General features: G+C 48.2%; 1 protein-coding gene across 2 annotated transcripts in view; it reads right to left on the reverse strand.

The window, feature by feature from the left end:
- Positions 1-22,565, reverse strand: part of CABLES1 (Cdk5 and Abl enzyme substrate 1) — a 107,248-nt gene that overhangs the window by 19,945 nt on the left and 64,738 nt on the right. For both annotated transcript variants that reach the window (XM_032603442.1, XM_032603441.1), the window contains 3 exons: positions 3,243-3,339; positions 1,376-1,532; positions 203-306 (listed from right to left, as the gene is read on the reverse strand). In XM_032603442.1, the coding sequence (XP_032459333.1) occupies positions 203-306; positions 1,376-1,532; positions 3,243-3,339 (358 nt within the window). The remainder of the gene's footprint in view (positions 1-202; positions 307-1,375; positions 1,533-3,242; positions 3,340-22,565) is intronic.

A 22,565-nucleotide genomic window follows, 5' to 3' on the forward strand; every position in this document is an offset into this window, starting at 1 on the left:
ATGTGATGCTGGTCCTTCCGTGAGTGACCCACACGTGGCGGGGGGTGGGGGAGGTCCTCGAGAAGAACCAGGCAGAGCAGCGTCTGAACAAGCCCCCAACCCCAGGAAGAGCCACTGGCCGTTAGGATGAGCACGGCACCTCCAAGTTCTCCGAGGAGGCTGAGGGGGTCAGCTCCCCTGCCACCCCGCCACCGCCACTCACCATGTACGAAGGAAAGATCAGAACTCGTTTGTGCTTGCCGCAAGGCCACTGGGGGTCGTCCAGGAGATTCGGGTCATAGTCCATAAACTCTCCCAGGTCGCTACCTGAGGATCACACGCAAAATGATGACTAGGGCCCGGGACGTCCTGAAGCAGAAGTAGCCGGGTGAACGCGTGGTACAAAGTTACACTGAAGAAAGGGTGGCTTCAGGTCACTGAGCTCAGAGTCACATGGCTCGCTCTGACCGTCAGTAGGCGTCTCTGCACGCCAGTGAAATGTATGCCCCGGCAGGGGGTTCACCCAACGCTTCACACTCTCTGCTATTTTTTCCATTAAAAACAATTATGTATTAATCTCCCTGACCCGGGAGAGCACAGAACCTCACGAGCATGAAAGATGCCGTGAACACCCACAGATTATAAAACGTGGCACGGAAAAGGCTCATTTTCTAAACCTGTGTTATTGCACGTGAGAAGCACGTTTGGTGTGAATGGTTCCAGGCAGGCTATGCGGTCTGAGTGAACGCAAACCAGAGCAGCCACCAGTGCAAACAGCCGTCAGTGACCAGGGGTGGCACGCCAGTACGGTGCTTCTGAACTCAGCACCTGGACAGGCCTGGAGCTCCGTGTTCACCTGGAATTTCTCTGACAGTGGAAATAATCCCGCCTCATAAAGCGTTTTTCTGCCTGTGCGGATTCTCACAAAGGCTTGTACAGGCCAAGCTGGAAGCATCGAAGTCTTCCGCCAGCAGCCGAGTAAGCTCACCCGCCGTGAGAATCACAGAGGAAGTTCTCACGCCTGATGGTACGTTTATGGCCCAGTTACTTGAAGAAAGGCCAAACCTGAGGACTAGGAGAATGTAGGCAAGAACCAGGTACTTGGAGAGATGAGCAGCAGAGTGGTGGAGAGAAGCCGGGGAGTCTAGCCATCTCTGCAAGGCGGCCTGGGCATGTCTCCTCGTGGGAGCTCAGGGGCTGGCGACTGAGGCCTCTCGTTAAAGAGCTTGCCCCTCAGCAGGGTTGTGAGCCTGCCTGGCCCGAAATCGGCTTGCCCGAAAGTCCTGTCACCTGCAGGAGGAGCTCATGCTCCAGGGCACCTGTCTTCCAATGTGCACAGGGAGACCCAAGCCACCTCCTGCTGCAAGCTACCCAGACCAGCCAGGCCCCAGCTTACCTGCGTCGAGGCTCCCCTGGGTGCTGCTCGCCCGGCCGATGGAGAGGCTGCGGTGGCTCAGGGTACGGAGCTGGGAGAAGGCGGACATGGAGTCTAAGGTGTTTCTCCGCGCTCCAAAGGCGTTCGTGGGTAACAGAAACTGGGTATAAGAAACAGTCTAAAAGGTGAAGACAAAAACGGGCCAGTGATTAACCCCGGGCAGTGTTAGGTTTGCGTTCTGACCAAGCTGCGTTGCCACGCCAAGTTCACGTCCATATTCTCATCGCTGCAATTCTAAAATCCAAGGTCCGAACAATGAAATTTGTTTTGGCACTCGTTTGTGCCAAAACCTAAACTGGACTGACTAGAGGCCATCTGTAGCTTTAATTTATCCCACTTGGCGTGAATATTCATGTTATGGGGCGGAGATATTAGTGTATCTAACAAGGTACTATCACGGAAGCTGCTAGGACGTTGTCTAACACAAGAGGCATACATCGTGGTACTTTTTCTAATCCACCAAGTGCAGAATTCTAGAAATCGGGTCCCAAGAGTCTCGGATAAGGGGCTGTGCCCTCCCATGTTCCTCTGGCAGATGCGGTGTCTATGATGCTCATCTCACTTCATCCTCCCTCCTTCCTCTGTGAACACTCAACCTTCAGGGATGAAGAGGCAACACGTGTTTTTCTTTTCACCCACTTGGAGAAACACGGCTCATACACCCCGACACGTGAGCTCAAGGCCGATGTCATCTGGGCGCTGGGGTGACCAGCTGTTCTGCGGGAGGGGTGACGGGTAGGTCGTTTGCTGCCCCAGCAGCTTTACCTACAAGCAAGCTACACTGGACGACTTCCCCAAAGACACACTTGCATCATCTCCATAAACAGGCTTTGGGAGTGTTTACAAAGACTGCCTGCATCCGGCACAAAAAGGTCAAGTTCATATTTCAACCTTCCCTCCTTAGACTTCAACCTAGCAGCTCAGTGAATTGTGGATGAAAGTGGGATGTGACAGCCCCCTGCTCGATGGTCACTCTCTCAGGCCGAGGGACTCTTAGCCTCTCAGGACCACGGGTAGCAAAAAACACTGTCTAGTAGTGGGATTGCTGCCTGCCGTCACCACCGTCAATGCATGTTCAAACCACCCGCCACTCCATCCTGGAACATGCACCTGTGTGCACTCACGCATGTGTGTGTGTGTGATAGTCTCCCCTTACCCACAATTTCAATTACTCATGGTCCAAAAATATTAAATGGAAAATTCCAGAAACAGACAATTCATGAGCTTTACATTGTGCGCCATTCAGAGTAGTATGATGAAATCTAGCACCGTCCTGCCCGGGATGTGAATCATCCCTCTGTCCAGCTGATCCCATCCCTTAGTCACTGAGTAGCCATCTCGGTTATCAGATTGACTATCATGGTATCACAGGGCTTGCGTTCAAGTGACCCTTATTTCACTTAATAGTGGCCCCAAAGCACAAAAGTAGTGATGCTGGCAATTCGGATATTCTCTTACTGTGCCTAATTTATAAATTAAACTTTCTTATTGGTATGCATGTATAGGGGAAAATATGGTATACATAGGGTTCTGTACCACCCAAGGTTTTAGGCATCCACGGGGGGTCTTGGAACATATCCCCTGAGGATAAGAGCGGGTGACTGAACTGGTCAGGACCAGCATTAGTGGCGAAATAGCTGTGTTGCTATTTAACCCATGTGCACACCCGGGATCGGGGACAGGCTGGCGTCACGCACCCAGAAACGTGTCTCACATCGGGTTAACCAGCACGAGCTCAGCTCGTGGTCCATCACACAGCCTCTGCTTCCTGACCCTTGTGGTGGTGTCTGTAAAACAAGCTGGTGGCCTGGAAGCCAGGCAGCCTTACCTTCCCGTCAGCGCCCAGCTCCACGCCTTCCAGGCCAATGATCTCTTTCAGGCTCACCGCTCCTGCTGACTGTCTCCCTCCATCCAATTTCAAATCCCTGGGGGGGGACAAGCCAAGGATAAAAATGGTTCTGTTTGCACCCAAAGGAGCCACGGAGATGTCTCCTGACGGGACATTACAGTCACACTCGCAAAAATGACAGAGAGCCCTGCCGGATGAGACCCCCTCTTTGTCCCTCCTTCTCAGCGACACTCTGTGGGTAGGTAGTTCTACCCACTTTGAAATAAACGAAATCCGATTGAACAGAGAGCCTGAAGACGAGAGTCAGGCTCAGAAGCCAATGGATTACCGATGTCCCTTCCCGCTCGGCAAGGCCATTGGCTCTTAGCTGGTCGGCTAACCGGAAGCCAGGGGGAGACCAGCTCTCCCTGCCACCCCCTTATTAGATGGGAGAAAGAAATTCTTACCCTAAACAGTTCTCAGCTTTACTACTAGTAACGAAGGAATCAAGGCCACAATAGTCACCCCAGCTTCCTTGCCAGGCCACTTAGACAATGATTATCTTTCTATAAAAGAATAATCTCCGGTGTTAACAGCAAGCATTTATAGAGCACTTCACAATTTACAAAGACTTTCACACATCCTCCATTTCATTCTTTAAAATCATCCTATCAGACAGGCATTGCAATGATTATCCTATTTTACAGATGAGAAAAAAGAACCCAGAGCAGGCAGACAGCTCACCGAGGTCACCCTAACAGTGGGCTGTAGAGACCGGTTTTGCATCTAACACTGTATCTTGTGCAGCGCGTGGCCTCGGGCTGGCTGTGCCTCTGCTCAGGGGTAACTGCTCACATTTTCATGGACAATCCCCCCGCTTACAGCAGTTCTCAGACTTTCGCTGCAGGTTAGAATCACCTGGGAACTTTGACAAACTACAGGCTCAGAGATACTGTGGGTTCAGTTCCAGATCACCCCTATAGTGCAAATATTGCGATAAAGCGAGTCACGTGAATTTTTTGGTCTCCCAGTGCTTATAAAAGTTATGTTTACAGTATGCTGTGGTCCATTAAGTGTGAAATAGCATTATGTCTAAAAAAAACAATGTACATAGCTTAATTAAAAAATATTGCTAAAAAATGCTCACCGTCATCTGACAATGCAAGGTTGCCACAAACCTTCAATTTGTGAAAAAAAACCCACAAAAACGCCGTATCTGTGAAGCACAACAAAACAAGGTGCGCCTGTACTGTGTCTGGCTCCCATCCCCAGACATTCATTCTGATTCAGTTGGACGTGGGTGGCAGGAGTTTTAAACGCTCCCCAGGTGATTCCAAATTGCAGCTACGTTTGGAAGCTCTCTCTTCCGGCTTGGCTCTACCTCACGGTGCCTATCAGTCAAAGCCGCCCCAGGCTGGCAGCATCTTGCCGTGTGGGCTGGAGGGAGGCACCCCATTCAGGGGTGTCTCCTACAACCTAAGCAAGAATAAACAAAACGTAAAGGCAAGACTCTCCAGGCCAAAGGTGAAGGAATCGTGGAAAGAGAGAAAGGGAGCCGGGTGAGAGGCGGGGAAGAGACGAGAGGCTGCTCCAAAGGAGGAAAGAAAAAAGTATTCTCTCACTTTGTTGAGCAGCCATCCTTGTCTATGGGCGTCCCGTGCGTGCACTGACTCCCTAATCCCATCTGATTAGTTTCCGTAAGAAACACCCAAGACCTGCATCTAGTAAGTACAATATTTTCTAAGGTAGTCTCCTTGGGAGGCCAAGGTCGTGTCAAGCTCAGGATTTCTCTGGAACCCCTTTTGGAATGAACACTAACGTCATGGAGAAAACAACAACAAAAAAACAACCAACCCATTCCAGTCTTCAAACTTTACATGTATCTATACAGTGTGTGTGTATGTATGTGTGTTTGGGTGTGTATACATAATATTTTTATTTTATTTATTTATTTATTTATTTTTATTTTTTTACGGTACACAGGCCTCTCACTGTTGTGGCCTCTCCCGTTGTGGAGCACAGGCTCCGGACGCGCAGGCTCAGCGGCCATGGCTCACGGGCCCAGCCGCTCCGTGGCATGTGGGATCCTCCCGGACCGGGGCACGAACCCGTGTCCCCTGCATCGGCAGGCGGACTCTCAACCACTGCGCCACCAGGGAAGCCCTATAATATTTTTTAAAACCTTGAACACTTACTAGCTGAATCAGTGTCTCCCCACCTCAACTGACCAGATTTCACTGTAAATGACTTCAGGTATTCCAAACATCAAACTCACCCCTTAACGACAGTACCGAACAGGACAGTAACCCACAGAATTGCAAATACTTCATTAGAAGGTGCAAATCACCCCCTCGAGAGCCCCTAAGATGTTCTGAGCAACAGAAGCGCTCTTGGGATGTGTCTGAGTTCTCCCGCAGGGGCCTCCTCTGCTGGGGCCACACCCACCAAGGGCTCTGAGGTCCAGGCTGATGTGAGTCATATCACTTTATGAACATGCCATGCCAACAGAGAGACCTGTTTTCCAGTTATTGGCCTCAAATCCAAAACTGGAAGGACCAGGTGGGCTGGAGCAGAGCAGGGCTCAGCAAGGCCACCAGAACCTCCGGACCTCAGGTACCCAGAGACCACGTGCCCAGCTGCCTCACCTCCTACAGGAGCCATCGGGGCAGCTCTCAAAAGACTTCCTCAAGCAATTAAGGATGGAGACGATGGCTGCACCAGGGCAGCTAAAAAGGGAAATGCCTTCAGAGCAAGAACCCGACAAGACATGGAGGCAAAAATAGCAGTGGTGGGAAAGGATGGAGAGGCCCAACGGCGGAAGACCAGGGGCTGAGCTGGTACAAAGAAGCAGAGCCTGGCCTTTGGTTAAAGGACCCACGGCGTGCTTCTGCCGACTTACCGCTTTTCCAAAGCCTAACCCAGCAAGCACGTGCCTCAAATTCCCAGCTCCCAAAGAACTGTCTCCTTGTTTCCACTTCACCCAGATGGAGAATGTTATTTAGGACTGAAACTAATACAAAAGCAGGGAACATCTTTATGGGATGAGAAGAGCAAAATAAATAAGGGGTATTAAAATAGGCCCCTATTAAGAGTGCTCCTGTTGAAAAAGAACAGATACATGTATATGTATAACTGAATCACCCTGCTGTACACCTGCAACTAATACAATATTGCTAGACAGCTATGCTCCAATACAAAATACAGATTAAAAAACAAGAGCGCTCCTGGATGGAGAGCTGGCTACAGGCAGGTATGGAGTCTCAACCCATGTCTGCACCCTGTCTACTTGGTGTCTGATGTGTGAAGATGTTTAAAGAAGTGCTTACTGAATGGAGCTAGTCTGACTCTTTGCTGGTCCATAAAGACAGCACAGAAGGTGGGTGGTTTTCCATCATGCCCCTTTGCATCTGTCTCAGTTTGCTCCCAGGCTCACTGCTTCCCTGGGGCAGCTTTGCCTTTGCCTTTGCCAGCTGGCCCCTCGATACTGGATGCACACATCCCAGTTCGCAGAACCAAACCAGCCACCTTCACTCCACACTCTTCTTTTTCACTCCTCCCCCGTGGGAAATGGAGCCATAACAAAAGTTATACTTCTTGTGTGCACATGAAATGCAAGACCCCTCTCCGTGAGATAGACCCCAAGTCCCATTTAAAGGAACAGGTATTCTTAGACTGTCCAAGCACCTCCTGGACACTTCGGACCACACGGAAGAGAAAGCGTTGACGGGCAAAACTCCACTACCCGTGACTGCGGGCACCCATCTTTCGAGAATTACTGTGCCCTTCTGCTTCTTGCAGCCACCCTTCCCACTGGCGCTTCGCTTGTATCTTTCTACTTTCTAAATAACTACGGCAGGCCGAGAAAGAAGATAAGCCAGGAGAATAGTGCATCCACCCTCACCGGCTACTGAGAAAACACACACTGCTTATTATAGCCCAACAGCAACTCCCACAGTGAGGGAATCTCCTCCATCTGAGCTGTCCTGCAGGGCATCCACGAGCCCCATGTGGCAACGGAGCCCTTGCAGTGTGACCAGTTGACCGAGAAACTGAATTGTTAATTTTGGGTAATTTTAGTTAAAATTTAAATAGCCACATGTGGCTACTGGACTGGACTAATAAGTCAGCCTTTCTGCAGTGGCCTGGCCACTTTCTTCCCATTGCCTCTGGGGATGTCTCCATCCCAGGCCCCAGCTCACAGAAGAGACCCAGAGTGGGCGGGGGGACAGAAGCAGGACCCTGTGGATGGAGCCAGAGCACACCAATGAACAATGAGTGACGATGCTCCCCAAGTTCACAGCATTTCAGGTCCTCTGTGCATCCTGGAGGGGAGAAGGGGGTGCCCAGTGATAATTAAGTCTGAATTTCCCTCCAGCCTTGTAGAAGGGAGTTGATATTATTTATAATACGTAAACTAAAAAAAAAAAAAAAAAGCTACATTTCTTGTACACCAAAGCTGGTGCACCTGTATTGGCTACACTCACATTTCAGAAACTTCATTGACCTGGTTATAAATATCATAACTGCTCTAGAAAATTGACTGCTTCCTGGTGGCAGTTGAGGGCACACTTTTCCATTTTTTCTGCCTCAGATTCAGGAAGGGGTTGTTACTAACTTCGGGGCTGCCGTTTTGACGGCATTGAACTAAGAGTGCCCACGTACACACATCCACTTACACAGCCACGTGTGCACGGAAAATGAAACACATCACATCTATTTCCATAATGTCGGTCTCCTTTAACAGCTCTTGAATTGTATATATTGAGACTCTTAGGATATAAAAAATACTTCTTTCAAAAGAGACTGACAAACTTCTCGAGGTGCCTTAGCTAAGTGCTCTCCTAAGAGTTGCTGAAACGTATACAGTTGGCCCTCCGTATCCGCAGGTTCTGCATCCATGGATTCAACCAACCTCGGATCAAAAACATTTGGAAAAGAATTCCAGAAAGGTCCAAAAAGCAAAACTTGAATTTGCCCTATGCTGGTAACTATTGACATAGCATCTACATTGTATTAGGTAGTCTAAGTAACCTAGAGATGATTCAAAGTATGCAAGAGGATGTGTGTAGGTTATATACAAATACTATGCCATTTTATATAAGGGACTTGAGCATCCGTGGATTCTGCTTCCACCGGGGGTCCTGGAACCAGCTCCCCGTGGATACTGAGGGATGAGTACATTAACAAGAACCATATGAAATTACTGTCGTCTGTTTGACTTACATAAACTGTAACTTCACATCGTGACACCTAATTTACAGACAGAGTAACTGCTCAGGACTTACATGTAAGTGTCAAGCAAGCAGAAGACCCGTGGTCCTTGATGCCCCACTGTTTTGGGAGCCAAGGGTTGAAGTCAACCACAGAAGGGAATTCTGAATGGTGTTGCTGGTTCACCCAAAGAGAGTCGCCAGTGAGAAAAGAATTAAGCAGAAGTCCCAGAGGAGTAGTGATAGAATCTTTATGTTTTCTAAGATGATCCTTTTGAATTCTCATTAAAATGGTGTATGAAAATAGAAATATCCCTTTGGCTCAAATGCCAGCATTAACCCTCCAGTACCGAGAGGTTGAGCTGGCGAATAGAACTACAGCTGAAAGTAATTAAAAGCAAACTGAAGTTGGACTTTTCTATTTCTTTGAAAAGCCAAGAAGATTATCTTTTCCCAGATACCTCTAGAGTTCAAATATTAATTTATTTATGTTCCACCTCCTTCTGAAAATGGAATGAAGGCAAGTTCAGATACCAGATGTGGATATTGTCCAAAACTGTATGCATTAAGGTTTAAATGCTCAGAGACAAACATGGTCAGTCAGATCATAGGAGAAAATCTCATTTGGGCAGACGCACTAACAGACCACTAGTTAAGAAACTGGACAATGCAAAGGTCTGATTCCTTCTCTTCCACAGGCCTGGGTGATGCTACAGCTCCGACTTATTTAGGTACAAGAGCTCATTTCTCATTCTATTCAAGTCTGTTAGCTTTTGCAGAGGCTGTAGGCAATAAACATGCTTTGAAAACTCAGCTCAAAGATTTTTTTTTACAACATGTGGCGGATGGGTTGGGGAGTGGATGGCAGCGGTTCAAGGGGGGATGGGGGAGGGGCTCGCAGAAGATTGCGGGGAGATTAAAACGGAAGATGAAAACGCATTTGGGGACACAGCCAATCAGCAGTTGTACCCTTAAGCAAGGAGCAGAAATGTAGGTTGGTTCTTTTTGGGGGTGTGAACCCATCCTTCATAGGACAGCACTGGAAGTCATTTAATGCAGCTCTCCTGAAAGCCTGTGGCTTCATGGCTGGAAACCCCCTGGATCTCTTAGCTTTGGCTCCCACGGCATATAGTGAATGTACATGATTTCACAGTTGTGAAGTCATCCGGTCCAAGCAGATGGCCAGTCTAGATATCCTGGTGCCCAAAGGGGGTTACCCAGGTCGCTATTCATCACACAGTGGCCAACTCCTGATTTCATCTTGTGTAATAGGCAAAATGATCTTGCGTTTCCCTTTTTTTAAAGCTCACTGAGCCATAATGCATGGAACTGATCAAATATAATTCCCTATGAGATAACAAGAAATTCAAGCTAAGGCCCCTTCCTTAGGGAGCAATGAACCAAAATTCCTCTTACTTAAAAAAGAAAAAAAAAAAAGATTCAAATACTTAACCCCTGGGAAGCAGATGGAACAAGAGTGTGTGATCAATTAACTAGTTTCCAGGGTTTTCTGCTTCCAAGGTGGGGATGGCCTTACTTCTGTCCCTAATCATTCCTCTCCTGGAGCCCCAAAGTCAAGACCTTGGAATGCCAGCCCGGAGCTCCACTGGGTACTTGCTCTTTAAAGAATCACAATCGGTTGAGTACTTTGATGTGTAAATAATTTAAAACCCAGTTAATTGGGAATGACACATATACACTAATATGTATAAAATAGATAACTAATGAGAACCTGCTGTATAAAAAAATAAATAAAATAAAATTCAAAAAAAAAAAAGCCAGTTAAATATTAACAGGATTTCTGCGTCCTAAAAAAAAAAAAAAAAAAAGAGAGATTTGCTGTAAAGAAAGCAAAGCTTGAAAGCTGGATCAGGAAAGAAAATACCACTTGTGAGCTCATTTTAATTAAGAGATCATACGTCCACTGGAACTCAACCACACAGCATTTATCATAGTCTACGTGGTCCTAACTGTCGCTTCTTCAGATACCGTACAGCTGCCATCTTGGATTGGGTCCGCTTCCTTGTATCAGAGCAGAACATTATAATATCACAGTTCAGTCGATGGAACCAGGCCCAGGAATGACAGGAAAAAGTGAAATCCAAGCAGCTTTTAGTCCAGAAGCCCAGCCCCTCTCACACTCAGCACTTCATTGATAAACCACCCCTCTACCCGGCTTCGGTAACTGGCAGACAATGAAGGGACCGTAACACAGCTTACACCAAAATCTTTGTCTAAAGACAGCTCCTATAAACAGCGGGGTAATAGCATGATTCATACATGAGCTCATTCCTGAGTCTGTCTCTGTGTGGAAATATGCTTGGTGTGAGGAAAGAAACACAATTTGTGAATGTGCAATCTTCCACAACGAAAAGAGATGTTTTTTGGGAAAATGGGTGGGGAGGAAGGGGGGGATGGGCTGGGAGCCAGGCAGGCAGCATTTAGGCTTAGAGGCCCTCTCTAAAAATAGAAGAAGCTGTTCTCTGTGTCACCAAATGATCAACTCAGGAAATGGACCCAAGAGGATGACCTCATCGGAAATGCCCCAATGCCAAAAAGCTAAGGACATAAACACCATGTGGAAGCTGCTATTTTAAAACACGCCCCCTGAGATACCTTGTGCTCCACTGGGACGCCATTTTCTTCATCACATGGTCTCTGATACATTTATAATAAAACTAACCCAGTGACTTTCAATCAGGTGTGGTTATCTGAGTTTCAGGGTCTGTACCCACACACGTCTCAGAAACTGTTTTTTGCTGAAATCACTAGCTTGGTTATTTTACATAGCCTCGAATCACAGGTTAACTGGGTTCATTCCTAATTCCTTTTGTTTGGATCCGTACATACAGAAATGCTTACTGATGTCCATATGTTTCAGGAAATAAGAACATGTGGGCACCCACGTCACTCCCCTTATGCACAGTCCTGGGGCTGGTCCTCAATACAATGCCTGCATCTCCCCCTCAGCAGTGGGTTGTTATCCAAAAACTCATGAGTCGGCCCTCTGGAACTCAGAATGCACTTCCCACTGACACGATGTTATAAATGGCCATTAGCCCACACAATGCCCTTTTGGCCTACAATGTAACTGAACTAGCCCAAGAGTACCATCAAGAGCTGTGGTTGCAGGAGTAGCAGGTCAGAGGCGGTAAGAGGGAGAAGAAATAAGAGCAAGTTGGGCTTGTCTCGTGGTTTCCCGGTTTGGGGCTGACCCTCCATAACATTTTAAAAGAGGTCAAGTTTGCCTTATTTCCACCTCCCTCTCTGAGCCTCCTTTTCCTTCTCAGGATCCTTCCTTCCAAGCTGTTCCTATTTTTTCACAATTTCCTCTCGCTCTCTCTACTTCTGAACTCATAGATTCCTTTACAGCTCCCAGATTTTCCACTCCTGGTCCCATGGCGATGGCACAGCAGCCCAGAGGATGGGGTGAGGGCTGAGAGCCGGAGAAGGGGCCGTGGTCTTAGAGGTGTGGACGAGCTGTTGATCAAGTGGGGTTTGCCTACTTAGGAAAGTCGAGCATCTTGCTTGCGATTCATTTCGTAAGTGGAGGGTCGCCAAGCCAAACCACAAATCCACGCTAGAAAAGAGAAGGCAATGACTAATGTGGATAAAAGGCAACGAGGCTCAGACAGGCCTTGGCAACTAGTTGAGAGAAGAGGAGCTGGTTTAAGGCTGGGACTCTTCCCAGAAAATGGCATAATTTACAAGCTTAATCTGAGAAGAGTGTTTACAGCTATGGAAGGTTTGATGTTTCAGTTATAGTGAAAAAGGCAGGCAACATCTGTTCCTCTTCTCAGTAACCAGCTTCTAATCGCTTGTTTTGAAAGGTGGGGTTTGGCAGGGCCTCTTAGCACTAGCAAGAAAGATCAAAACAAAACAATCATCTTGTCATATTCCCTATAAGCCCATGCACTAGGGGGAAAAAAAAGACTGGAAGGAAATAGACCAACATGTGAATGATGCCTTTGAGGTGAGGCTCAGTAATTTTTAGTCCTCCTTTTATTTTTATGTACTTTCCAGATTTTAAAAAATAAGCATGTACCATTGAGGAAAACAACATAAAGACCAAGTAAAAAAGCAGAGCTGCAGATGAATCCCTTTTGTTTGTAGAAACATTCACTGGCTACCTCACCATGAACAGGAGTGAGATTTGCCATGTTGGGGCACACCTAGAAAGACTGATCAAGTAGCTCTGTGACCAGACAAACATATTACCAAAGTTAACATTTAATGAGTATCTACTAACAGGCTGGCAGGGTGATCAGAGTGTTCATACCTAATTTTCTAGTTAATGTTCTCAGAATTCTGAGGTTGACATTATAGCCGATTTTATAGGTGAGTAAGCCTGGGACCAGAAAGGTTAGTTAATTTGCTGGGACTAAGGATCCTGTCCGAGCCAGCTCTCTCCATGACGATGGCTCCCTGGCTTCAGGGATGGATAAGGACTGTGGTTTCACTGATGGGGCCACGAGGGACAGAGTGGACACGAGTGGGCTTCTCATCCCCACTCCCGCTTTTCTGGAATAACTCTGATGTTAGGGGTTTTATTGACTGGTGTTCTTTGTAAACCTGTGTTAGAAGAACGGTTTTTTTCAGCGAAAAAAGAAAAAGTCTGCAAACCACAGGACTAGACAGTCTCCGAGTTCCTTCTAGCTCTAAAAGTCTATCTTCGGAGCTAAAGAGTGCCCCCTGTCAATGAGCTCACATGAACGGGCGTTAGCTGGCAAATGGTCCTTTGATGAATTAGCTGGGAGACACCCCGAGGAGAAGTTGCGATGCCCTTACGTCCAGGAAGGACTTCCACGCCTGCGGAAGTGGCTTCTGCTCATCGAGCTCAGCCAGTAGGCCTGCTGTTTTGAAAGGCAATCCATCCCTGGTAACGATTCGTGGGACTGTGGGCTCAAGTGCTGGTTATTTGACAGGAGTGAGCACAGCCTGTAGCTCGTCTTCAATCTAAGCATGCCAGTAAATCCCGTCATCTTCCCAACACGTGTACCTGAGCACAGACGGCCACACTGGGCCACAGAAAGGGCAGGGCAGTGAGGACCAGGTTGTACACGTGCATGCGCGTGGGTGGTGGTGAGAAGGACCAAGGCAGAGGCTTCGGTTCACCCCCCAGACGTGGAGAGGGGCTCCAGTGATGGGATGAAGGTCCCCCTGCCCAGCACTGACCTGGGAAAACGGCCCTCTAACGCTACGCTAGATTCAATCCAAAGCGTGTCCTTTGCCATAAGCGAAAGCAGGAAACGTGAAAGGAAAATCACGTGTTGCTCTGCTCAAAATGGGGCTGTTACTTACACTGTGATCACACGATGCTGGTTCTGAGACGTTACGGCAACCTGAGTTGACTAAGGGCCGGGTAAGCCAGCCACTGAAAGCCAGGGAACTCTGAGGTTGACAGAGGCTGTAGAAGCCAGGCGTGACCTCAGCAAAAGGCCTCGGCGCTCTGGGGTTTAACATGCAGGGTGCAGCATCTGTGAGTGACTCTGAAGGGGCACCGCGTGCCTGGCTGGTGGTGCCGTCCAGGCTGTGAGGCGGACGTGGGAGAGACACCTGGCGGGGCAGGTCGGGCTGGGAGACCTGGATGGGGCTCGGCGCCTGCACGCGGGTGCAGCTGGAAGCCCTCTGTTGTCGTCACCAGGCTTAGCAACTTTCACTTCGGGTGTGACAGTGACTCGCAGGAAGCAGGGTTCTGAGGTCCATGTCAGAGCATCCTTGTTAGCACTGTCCAGCACCACGTCTATGGAGATGCTGCAGGGACGAGGTACCAGGCTGAGGGTTCCTGGGAAACAGCCCTTGCTCCTGCTGATGCAGAGGGTGTGGCCGTCATTTGCCAGGGCAGTGACGTATCTTCATAAAACTAGCCACTTTTAATAGCCTGGGGACAGTCCTCAGAAACACCACGTCTACTCGTTCATTCAACAAGCATCACGGGAAGGAGTACTGTGCACTGAGCACTGTGGAGACGGCTGTTGGACTAAGACAGGGTCACGCCCTCAGGGGGGTGAGGACAAGCTACAAAGAGGTTAAATACCTGTGTGAGCGCTATGACAGGCCTAAGCAAAGGCCCCGCAGCACATGAGTGGACTCCTGCGGGGCCTGGGAGGCGGGTGCCTGAGCAAGTGGCCTGGAGGAGAGGTCCGGGTTTGGTCCCGGCTGGAGGGCTGCAGGTTGGTGGTGCTGCTTGTGGCTGAGCTCAGAGTCCTGGGGTTTAGTTATCCATGGAGTCTGATTAGAACGTGTCTCCTTTCAGGGAAGCATGGTGCGGGGAGGGAGGGGACCCTCTGAGGACCCTTCCTATGGATCCTCGCCTCCTGTCGGTCTCCCTCCCAGGGCTGATGCTGGGTTGGGGGTTGGAGTCCCTTGGTGGCCTCCCCAGGTCCAGTTCGGGGGCAGGTGGATTCTGCAGGGAGTCACAGTGGCAGAGGCCAAGGCTGGCTCACAAGTCCCAGGAAGGCTGAAAACTGCATTTCCCATACCCCCGCGCGTGACCCCGGTTCTGGCATGGGAACACTCAGTGAAGCCGGGAGACAGAAGTGTGTAACACACGGGGAGATCAGGGCGTCTGTCAGGCATCAGGTGGAGGCATCAACAGCAGCGTTTCCACAGGAGGAGCCCCGGACTGGGCTGCATGTTTGTCCTGGCTGCACGGCCTCCCACTGGGTTGTTCCTGGGCATCTATACTGGTTTCTCTGTCATTCCTGGACATTCTGTGAATTATCCTAACTTCACTCCCTCCCACCCCAACCGTCAACGATGATCCTGCTGTCTGAGTGTACCCGACCCTGCGCTCTGCCCCTCCATGCTCATCACCGCCCCTGTGGGTTCAGGCAACAGGCTCGACTCTGAAATCCTAAAGTGAAAGAGCGGGGACAATGGATAGTGATTAGAGGCATCTTACTTCATCTAATGGAAGACTTCCTGAAGTGTTGTGTGTGAGCAAACTCTGTAGATCCAATGCTATTTCAAGAAATAAAATCAGAAAGTTTATCAGGAAAGAAACAGGGCTTCCCTGGTGGCGCAGTGGTTGAGAGTCCGCCTGCGGATACAGGGGACACGGGTTCGTGCCCCGGTCCGGGAAGATCCCACATGCCGCGGAGCGGCTGGGCCCGTGAGCCATGGCCGCTGAGCCTGTGCGTCCAGAGCCTGTGCTCCGCAACGGGAGGGGCCACGACAGTGAGAGGCCCACAAAAAAAAAAAAAGAAACTAAGCTCTTAATCGTCAAAAGCCCTGTCATCAAGCCTTTTGTAAAGTGAAGACATATCTGGTGCCGCGAATAATAATCCTCTAATATAACTGTTCGGCATAGTTTCTCAAAGAGAAGCCTTTTCTATGCATAGTATGAAGACAGTAGAAGACCCTTACCTGCCCCGGAACTGCTTCCTGGTGGGCCTGTGGGGTGACCTGGGCGTGGCCGGGAAGGTCTGGGGAGACGTGAGCCAGCAGCCCATCAAGGTCGCGAGCCAGTGACGCCCACACACGGCCCGGGTGTCTGCACGGTGTCGACACCTGGAGAACGTGCCTACCCTCCCTGCCCCGCACCCCACCATATGCCTTCCTGTTCTACAGCTGACAAATACCCACGTGGGAGAATTACACAGATGACTTTCCACCCAAGACTCCACCCAGAGATGCCTGGGATTTGCGGAGGAGGAGCCCAGGCTGCAGTGTAAATGGGCACCCTCCAAAGCCACCACCCAGCACCATGGCCACCGGGTCCCCAGGAGGTGGTCTTCCTGCAGCACATGACAGAGCTCCGCGTCAACCAGTGCACATCTGTCAGCCAGTGAAGCCCGCGTGTCACTGGTCCTGAGCCAGCAAGCCCAGCCCCAAAGCAGTGATGCTGCAGGGAATCCAGTGGGCATTAGTGCTTTCGGGATGGCCTCTGGCGGGGGGGGGTCAGCTGGCCCCAAAGCAGCGCCTGCAGCCAGCCTGCCTGCCCTACTTCCTCCCTCTGCTACTGCAGCCATGCTTCCCTCTGCCCCAGACTCTGCACCTGTAAAATGATAACTGGAGAATCTGCCTTCTGAGGTTGTTGTGGAAATTAAATGAGCAAATGTTTATAAAGCTCTCAGAACAGTGCCTGCAACACTGGAAGCATTATTTACCTTTCAGCTTATGTTATTACCTGCATTTGTTATGTTCACGCAATATTTGACTACACAATCAGCTAATCCTAAGGAAATACGCTCTTTTCTCAGATAGCTGTATCTGTAAATCAGGGCAGGGAAGAACAGTTTGGAGACTGCTGTAGTTGGTAAGCAATCAGAGGGGTCTGCTTCAAGCAGAAGCTCTGGAAATCACTTTGTGAATAAGCCTATTGTCAGCTTTGTATAAATCTGGTAGCATGCAAAATGACCCCAAACATTTCACACTATTCTCAACTCTGGGTTGCTTTAGTACCTATCCTTTTAGCCCATACCAGAATAGAATGTACCAAATAAGACTGCAGGACGTCACTAGATCTGTACATTTAAAAACCTGCACAGAGAATAATTATTCCGATGTGAGGTCTAAAAGCAGCTGATGGTTGGTGGATGGGGAACGTGAACAGTATGTTTCATTCATAAACTCCTTGTTCAGCCAGACTTACAGCTTCCACATTGGCAAAGCAGACGAGGATGCAAACACAGAGGCAAGCATTCTGAGCTGGCAGGATTTTTGGAGAGTGTAGTCAAACCTCCCCATTGGACAGCGAGGCAACTGAGACCCCAGGGAAGGCTTGGTGGTGGGTCTGTGACAGTGACATCCCAGGACCAGGCCTCTCAGCACAGCTCCCTTCTTTCTGTCCCCACTCCTTCCCCCTCCCCTCACTACACAGGCCTGAACCCTGCAGTGTCCTCAGCAATGGGATTACAGCTGGGGTGGCGCCTTATGGAATTCTCTCAACAGGTCAGGCATTATAGAGACCCTGCCCGGAAGTTCATGAGCCAGAGTGTCCTCGAACATCCTTGCAAGTCAATGCTGAGGCTGGAATATCCTTCCCACCTCTCTGACACCTCACACTTGCAATCTAGCTGAAGCGCCACCTTCTGTGGGGGGCACTCCCCGATCCCTCTGTCTGAATTCACCCAACTCTTCCCTCTGTGCTCCAGCTGTATGTTGCACAGGACTCAACTGTTTGCTCTTTGGCTTGACGGTTAGTTTGTTTACCCGCTTGTTTCTGTCTCCTACCATTAGACGGTGAGCTCTATGGGAAAAGAGGCATTTTCTTGTTCACCACTGTATCCCTGGATACCGCCTAGAACACAGTAGGTTCAACAGACTTCGTGCGGTCAATGAATGAAGTCCGCTGTGCGGTGTTAGCACCTGAATGTCTACATGGAAGGCGGGTGGGGATGACAATGTACTTGGAGGTGCAGGCGGGGCTGAAGAGACTTTACAGAGCAAACATCTGGCTTTTACTGAAGATTGCAGATTTATTGTAAACGTGGATGTTGATAAAGATTTGGGGGCAAAGCACTCTCTAGCGCCTCTTTGGGGCTCCCCAGTTGTCTTGGTCTGGCAGTTCACATGTCTGGCTTCCTTGTTCAATAATAAGCTCCTGGAGAACAGGTCTTACTCACCCCTGCACCCTCCCAGCCTCCAGGAGGGCCTCACACTCACTAGGGGCAGAAGAAATGACCAAATGCATGAATGCAAGAATGAATGGATGGATGGTAAAACCTCTCCTAACACTGTCCTGTCCGCTTTGGTCACCTGATGTTGGGAGCCAAAATAAGTATTCGGTTCAGTTTAAAGCCAAGTACAAAGCTTTGGGGTCAGGGTGGCAGGGAGGGTGAACCAAGATATGAGGGCAGGACTTGGGAAGCTCCAGCACAGCACAAGAAGCCAGAAAACAAAACCGGAAAGAGATAAGGCCATCCTGATAGATGCTTTCCATGTAAGGGAGGTTCAAGTACACAGTGGATGAACTTTTGAGTTTCCTGTTTTTAAAACTTTCTTACGGTGAAGTTGGAACTGTACATTGTCCCCTTCAGCGGGGGGTTTGTGCTTATCTGGAATAATCTGGCACATGTGGCCTAGTCCACGTGCGTGTGTAAGGACAACGGAAACACGGGAGCTGGAAACCACAATGTCAGCAGGCCAGGGTGGCCAGAGTCCTGAGCTCTGGCGCTGCTGGGTTTGCTGTCAGTGTGAGTCTCATCCCCCCCGTGGCCCCAGAGGCCTGAGCTATGATGCACGGAGGCCATACCATGTCATCTCTAGAGCCCTTTCCAGCCCTGGAATTCTAAGACTCATGTCCTGGCCACAGAGAGAACTTTAGCATAAAAGCAAAGGAAGTTTCCACAGTGGAAAGGCATTAGTTACTATGTACACAGACTATCTTACTTTAAAATATATATGTGTATAATTTACTAGGATAAATATTTTTTATTATTTGAACACAGCTGTTTCCCAATAATTAGTTTGAAAAACTCATAATTATGATGCGGCAGATATTCATAAGTAGGATGTCTGCTCATTAAAAAAGTTTAAAAAGCAGAATGCTTTTCCTTTTACATTTTTAAAATTGAAGTATAGTTCATTTACGATATTGTGTTACCTTCAGGTATACAGCAAAGTGATTCAGTTTTATATATATTCTTTTCCCGATTCTTTTCCATTATAGGTTATTAGAAGACGTTGAACATAGTTCCCTGTGCTATACAGTAGGTCTTTGTTGTTTATCTATTTGATACGTAAGAAGAATGCTTCTTAACCCTGCCATTAATTTACAATATTTTGAATTCTGTTCAGAGTTTCTTATGTGAGAACTTAAGGAGGATACACTGCAGAAATAGGCATGCTCTTTTCTCTGTTAGGTATTATGAAGGACCCGATTATGTGTTTTGTTACAGAAAATTAACGCTTCTGCACCATGGTTTCCTCATCTACAAAATTTGAAGAATTAGTGTGTTTGAGTTTATTCATGTCTAGGATGTAAAAGGTTATGTCCTGTGATTCCACACCCTGGTTTTGCTTCTCTTTCTGGAGCCATCGGGCAGAATAGCTGACACATCCTATGATATATCCTCCTGAAATCCATGAGGGCTTCCCAGCAGTGGGGAGGAGACCTGGGCTCCGACAGGCCGCATTTCCCTGCATCCTGGCTGCCAGCTAGCACGTCCCTGAGGTGTTCAAAATGTGGAGGGCCACTTATTTCCACAAGGATGTCAAACAGAGATACTCTGGGTGATCTCTTCCCAGGTAATTTTACTTACAACGCATCCCTATGGGCTTTGCATAAAATGCAGTGATCTTCAAATTAACGGCACAGGTAGTAACCTTCCATCCTCGTTCTAGAGAGGACCAAGCACAGGCTCACGGAAGGTAAGTGATTTGCCCAAATGAAAAATTGTTAAGTCTCTAAGTTCTCCACACGAAGCCCCGCATTTCTTTTGCTGTAAGAAATCCGGGTACCCCACCTGCCTCTGTGTGCCAGGCGCTATGCTGGATCCCAGGCACCCGGCGAGCCTCAGTTAACTTCTGGGAGGCGGTTATCATAAAAGCCCCACTGCACAGACGGGTTTCTGTGAATACAGAGTTTGTCTCACCTGTTGGCCAGAGAGAGTCACGGGAAGCCCTAGGCTGGACAGACTCAGGTTCAAATTCCCGTTCTGACAAAATATATAAAGAACTCAAACAATCCAACCACACACAAAAAAAACCTGATTAAAATGGGCAGAGGATATGAATAGACATTTTTCCAAAGACATACAGATGGCCAACAGGCACATGAAAATGTGCTCAGCATCACTAATTACTAGGGAAATGCAAATCAAAAGCAAAATGAGATATCACCTCATACCTGTTAGAACAGCTATTACCAAAAATACAAGGAATAACAAATGTTGGAGAGGATTGGAGAAAAGAGAACCCTTGGCTTTTCCACTGTTGGTGGAAATGTAAACTGATGCAGCCACCATGGAAAACTGTATGGAGGTTCCCCAAAATATTAAGAATAGAACTACCATATGACCCAGCAATTACACTTCTGCGTATTATCTGAAGAACATGAAAATGTTAATTCAAAAAGATATATGCACTCCTATGTTCACTGCAGCATTACGTATAATAGCCAAGATATGGAAGCAACCTAAATGTCCAATGATGGACGCACGGATAAAGACATGGCACCTATGTGCGCGTACACGCACACACGAATACTATTCAGTCATAAAAAACCCTGTGATTTGTGACAACATGAATGAACCTTGAAGTTATTAGGCCAAGTGAAATAAGTCAGATGGAGAGAGACAAATATCATATGACTTCACTCATATGTGGAATCAAAACGAAACAAAACAAATGAACAAACAAAACAAAAACAAACTCATAGCTACAGAGATCAGACTAGTGGTTACCAGAGGAGGAGGTGGCTGGGGGGTGATGGAAATGGGTAAAGGGGGAGAAATGTATGGATGGTGACGACTCATGGGGGTGATCACTCAGATATTGAACTGTAATGCTGCACACCTGAAATTTATTTTTTAAAAATTCCCATTCTGGCCCAAAGTTGATGTTTGAGACGTTAAGTCTTGAGGATCAGTGGTTTTATCTATAAAATGGAGATGAGCACTTGGATACCATAGTGAGGGGACCCCAGGACTTGGAAATAAGATCATCTTTCAAGAATGAAACTAACACGAACACTTCAAAGATGAAAATATGGAGAAGCCAGATTGTGTTAAGGAAACAGAATGAGTCCTTGGATAGGAAGACTTGGCAGTCACCTGACTGAATACTCTTAGCCATTATTAAAGGTGGTTATTAATCATATGTGAAATTTTTATGTGTCTTCCCTCTTGGTTGTAAGTTCCAGGAGGGCAGGAACCAGATCCATCTTTCCCTACCTTTACCTCCAGGACCTAGTCACACAGTAAGCCCTCAATAAATGAATACATGGAACATAGCTAAGGACAGAATACATTCATCAGAAAGGTGAGCACAGAAAGCCCGGAAAAATAAGGCTGGCGCCACAGTATCCAGGCAGGTCCTCGCTGTGAGAAGATGTACTTGCAGACAGACTGATGATTCAGATCTCCTGGAAGTGCACTTACAGGCTAGTCACACTCAAACATTCTGAGCCCTGGGGCCATTACTTGTAATTAGATCAATGAACTGGCCTTCTGGGTCACACATAGGTCTGTGAGCTGGTACAAGCTACTGACCCAAGAAATAAGCCTGCTCTCAGGGTGGCCAGACCCAGGACCACAGCAGGTTGAAAAGATAAAGAAAACCTTTCTTTTTTCCCCCTCTACTCAGTAGAGTAGAAGTCTCTTAAGGGCAGCCCGCTGGCCACACCCAGATGGTCCTACAAACCTTAGAGCTGCAGGATTTGCTGTTACATGTTTTAGAGCACCTACTTTGCAGGGTTGTCGTGAGAAGGCAGATAATGAAGAGGACTGGCACAAAGTAAGTGCTCAACAAACAGTAAGATTATTATTGCTTTTTAAGGCACACATCTAATAAATGACTGAGTCAGCATTCCGTGAATAAAGATGCCCGACTTTCTGTCCCATGGAACTTACAGTGTAGAGTAAAAATAAGGACCACGGTGAGTTTAACAGGCTGAAAGTCTGACAGGTCTGCAGGGGGGAAGGGAAAGTCATGGTGAATGGGGATGACCAGGCAGAGCCCATGGAAGGTGGTGGGAGAGGAATAAATGGCAGTGTTCGGGTGTCATTGTTGCAATGACCAGAGGGCAATACCAGCATTTAGTTTGCAGAAACCAGAGCTGACATCTCACAATGCTTCCGGCATCCTACGCAGGGAACCATCCTGCCCTAAATACCAGCAGCTCCCTGACCACAAATAGCGGATGCAGTGACCAGGTGAGGGGGCAAAGGAGTCAGATTCAGATGGAGAAACAGCACAGAGTTCGGGGATGTGGAATGAGGAGGGGGGACTTTGCCAGGTCAGAGCCTCACTTACTTCTTTTTAGAACAAAGAAGGGGCTTGTTGACCTACAGCAGTGTGCAGTCCTCCGGCCTGTGGCGAATCACACAGGTCTGTTCCTGATACCACTTTGCTTTGTGCAGCTTGCTGGTCAGTGTACAGCTGCAAGCCCACAACGCAAGGAGGCAGGATGGCCACGTGGTTTGTCTGATTCCTTTCCTGAGCTGCC

This window comes from Phocoena sinus, chromosome 14, assembly GCF_008692025.1.
Source record: "Phocoena sinus isolate mPhoSin1 chromosome 14, mPhoSin1.pri, whole genome shotgun sequence".
NCBI lineage: Eukaryota > Metazoa > Chordata > Mammalia > Artiodactyla > Phocoenidae > Phocoena > Phocoena sinus.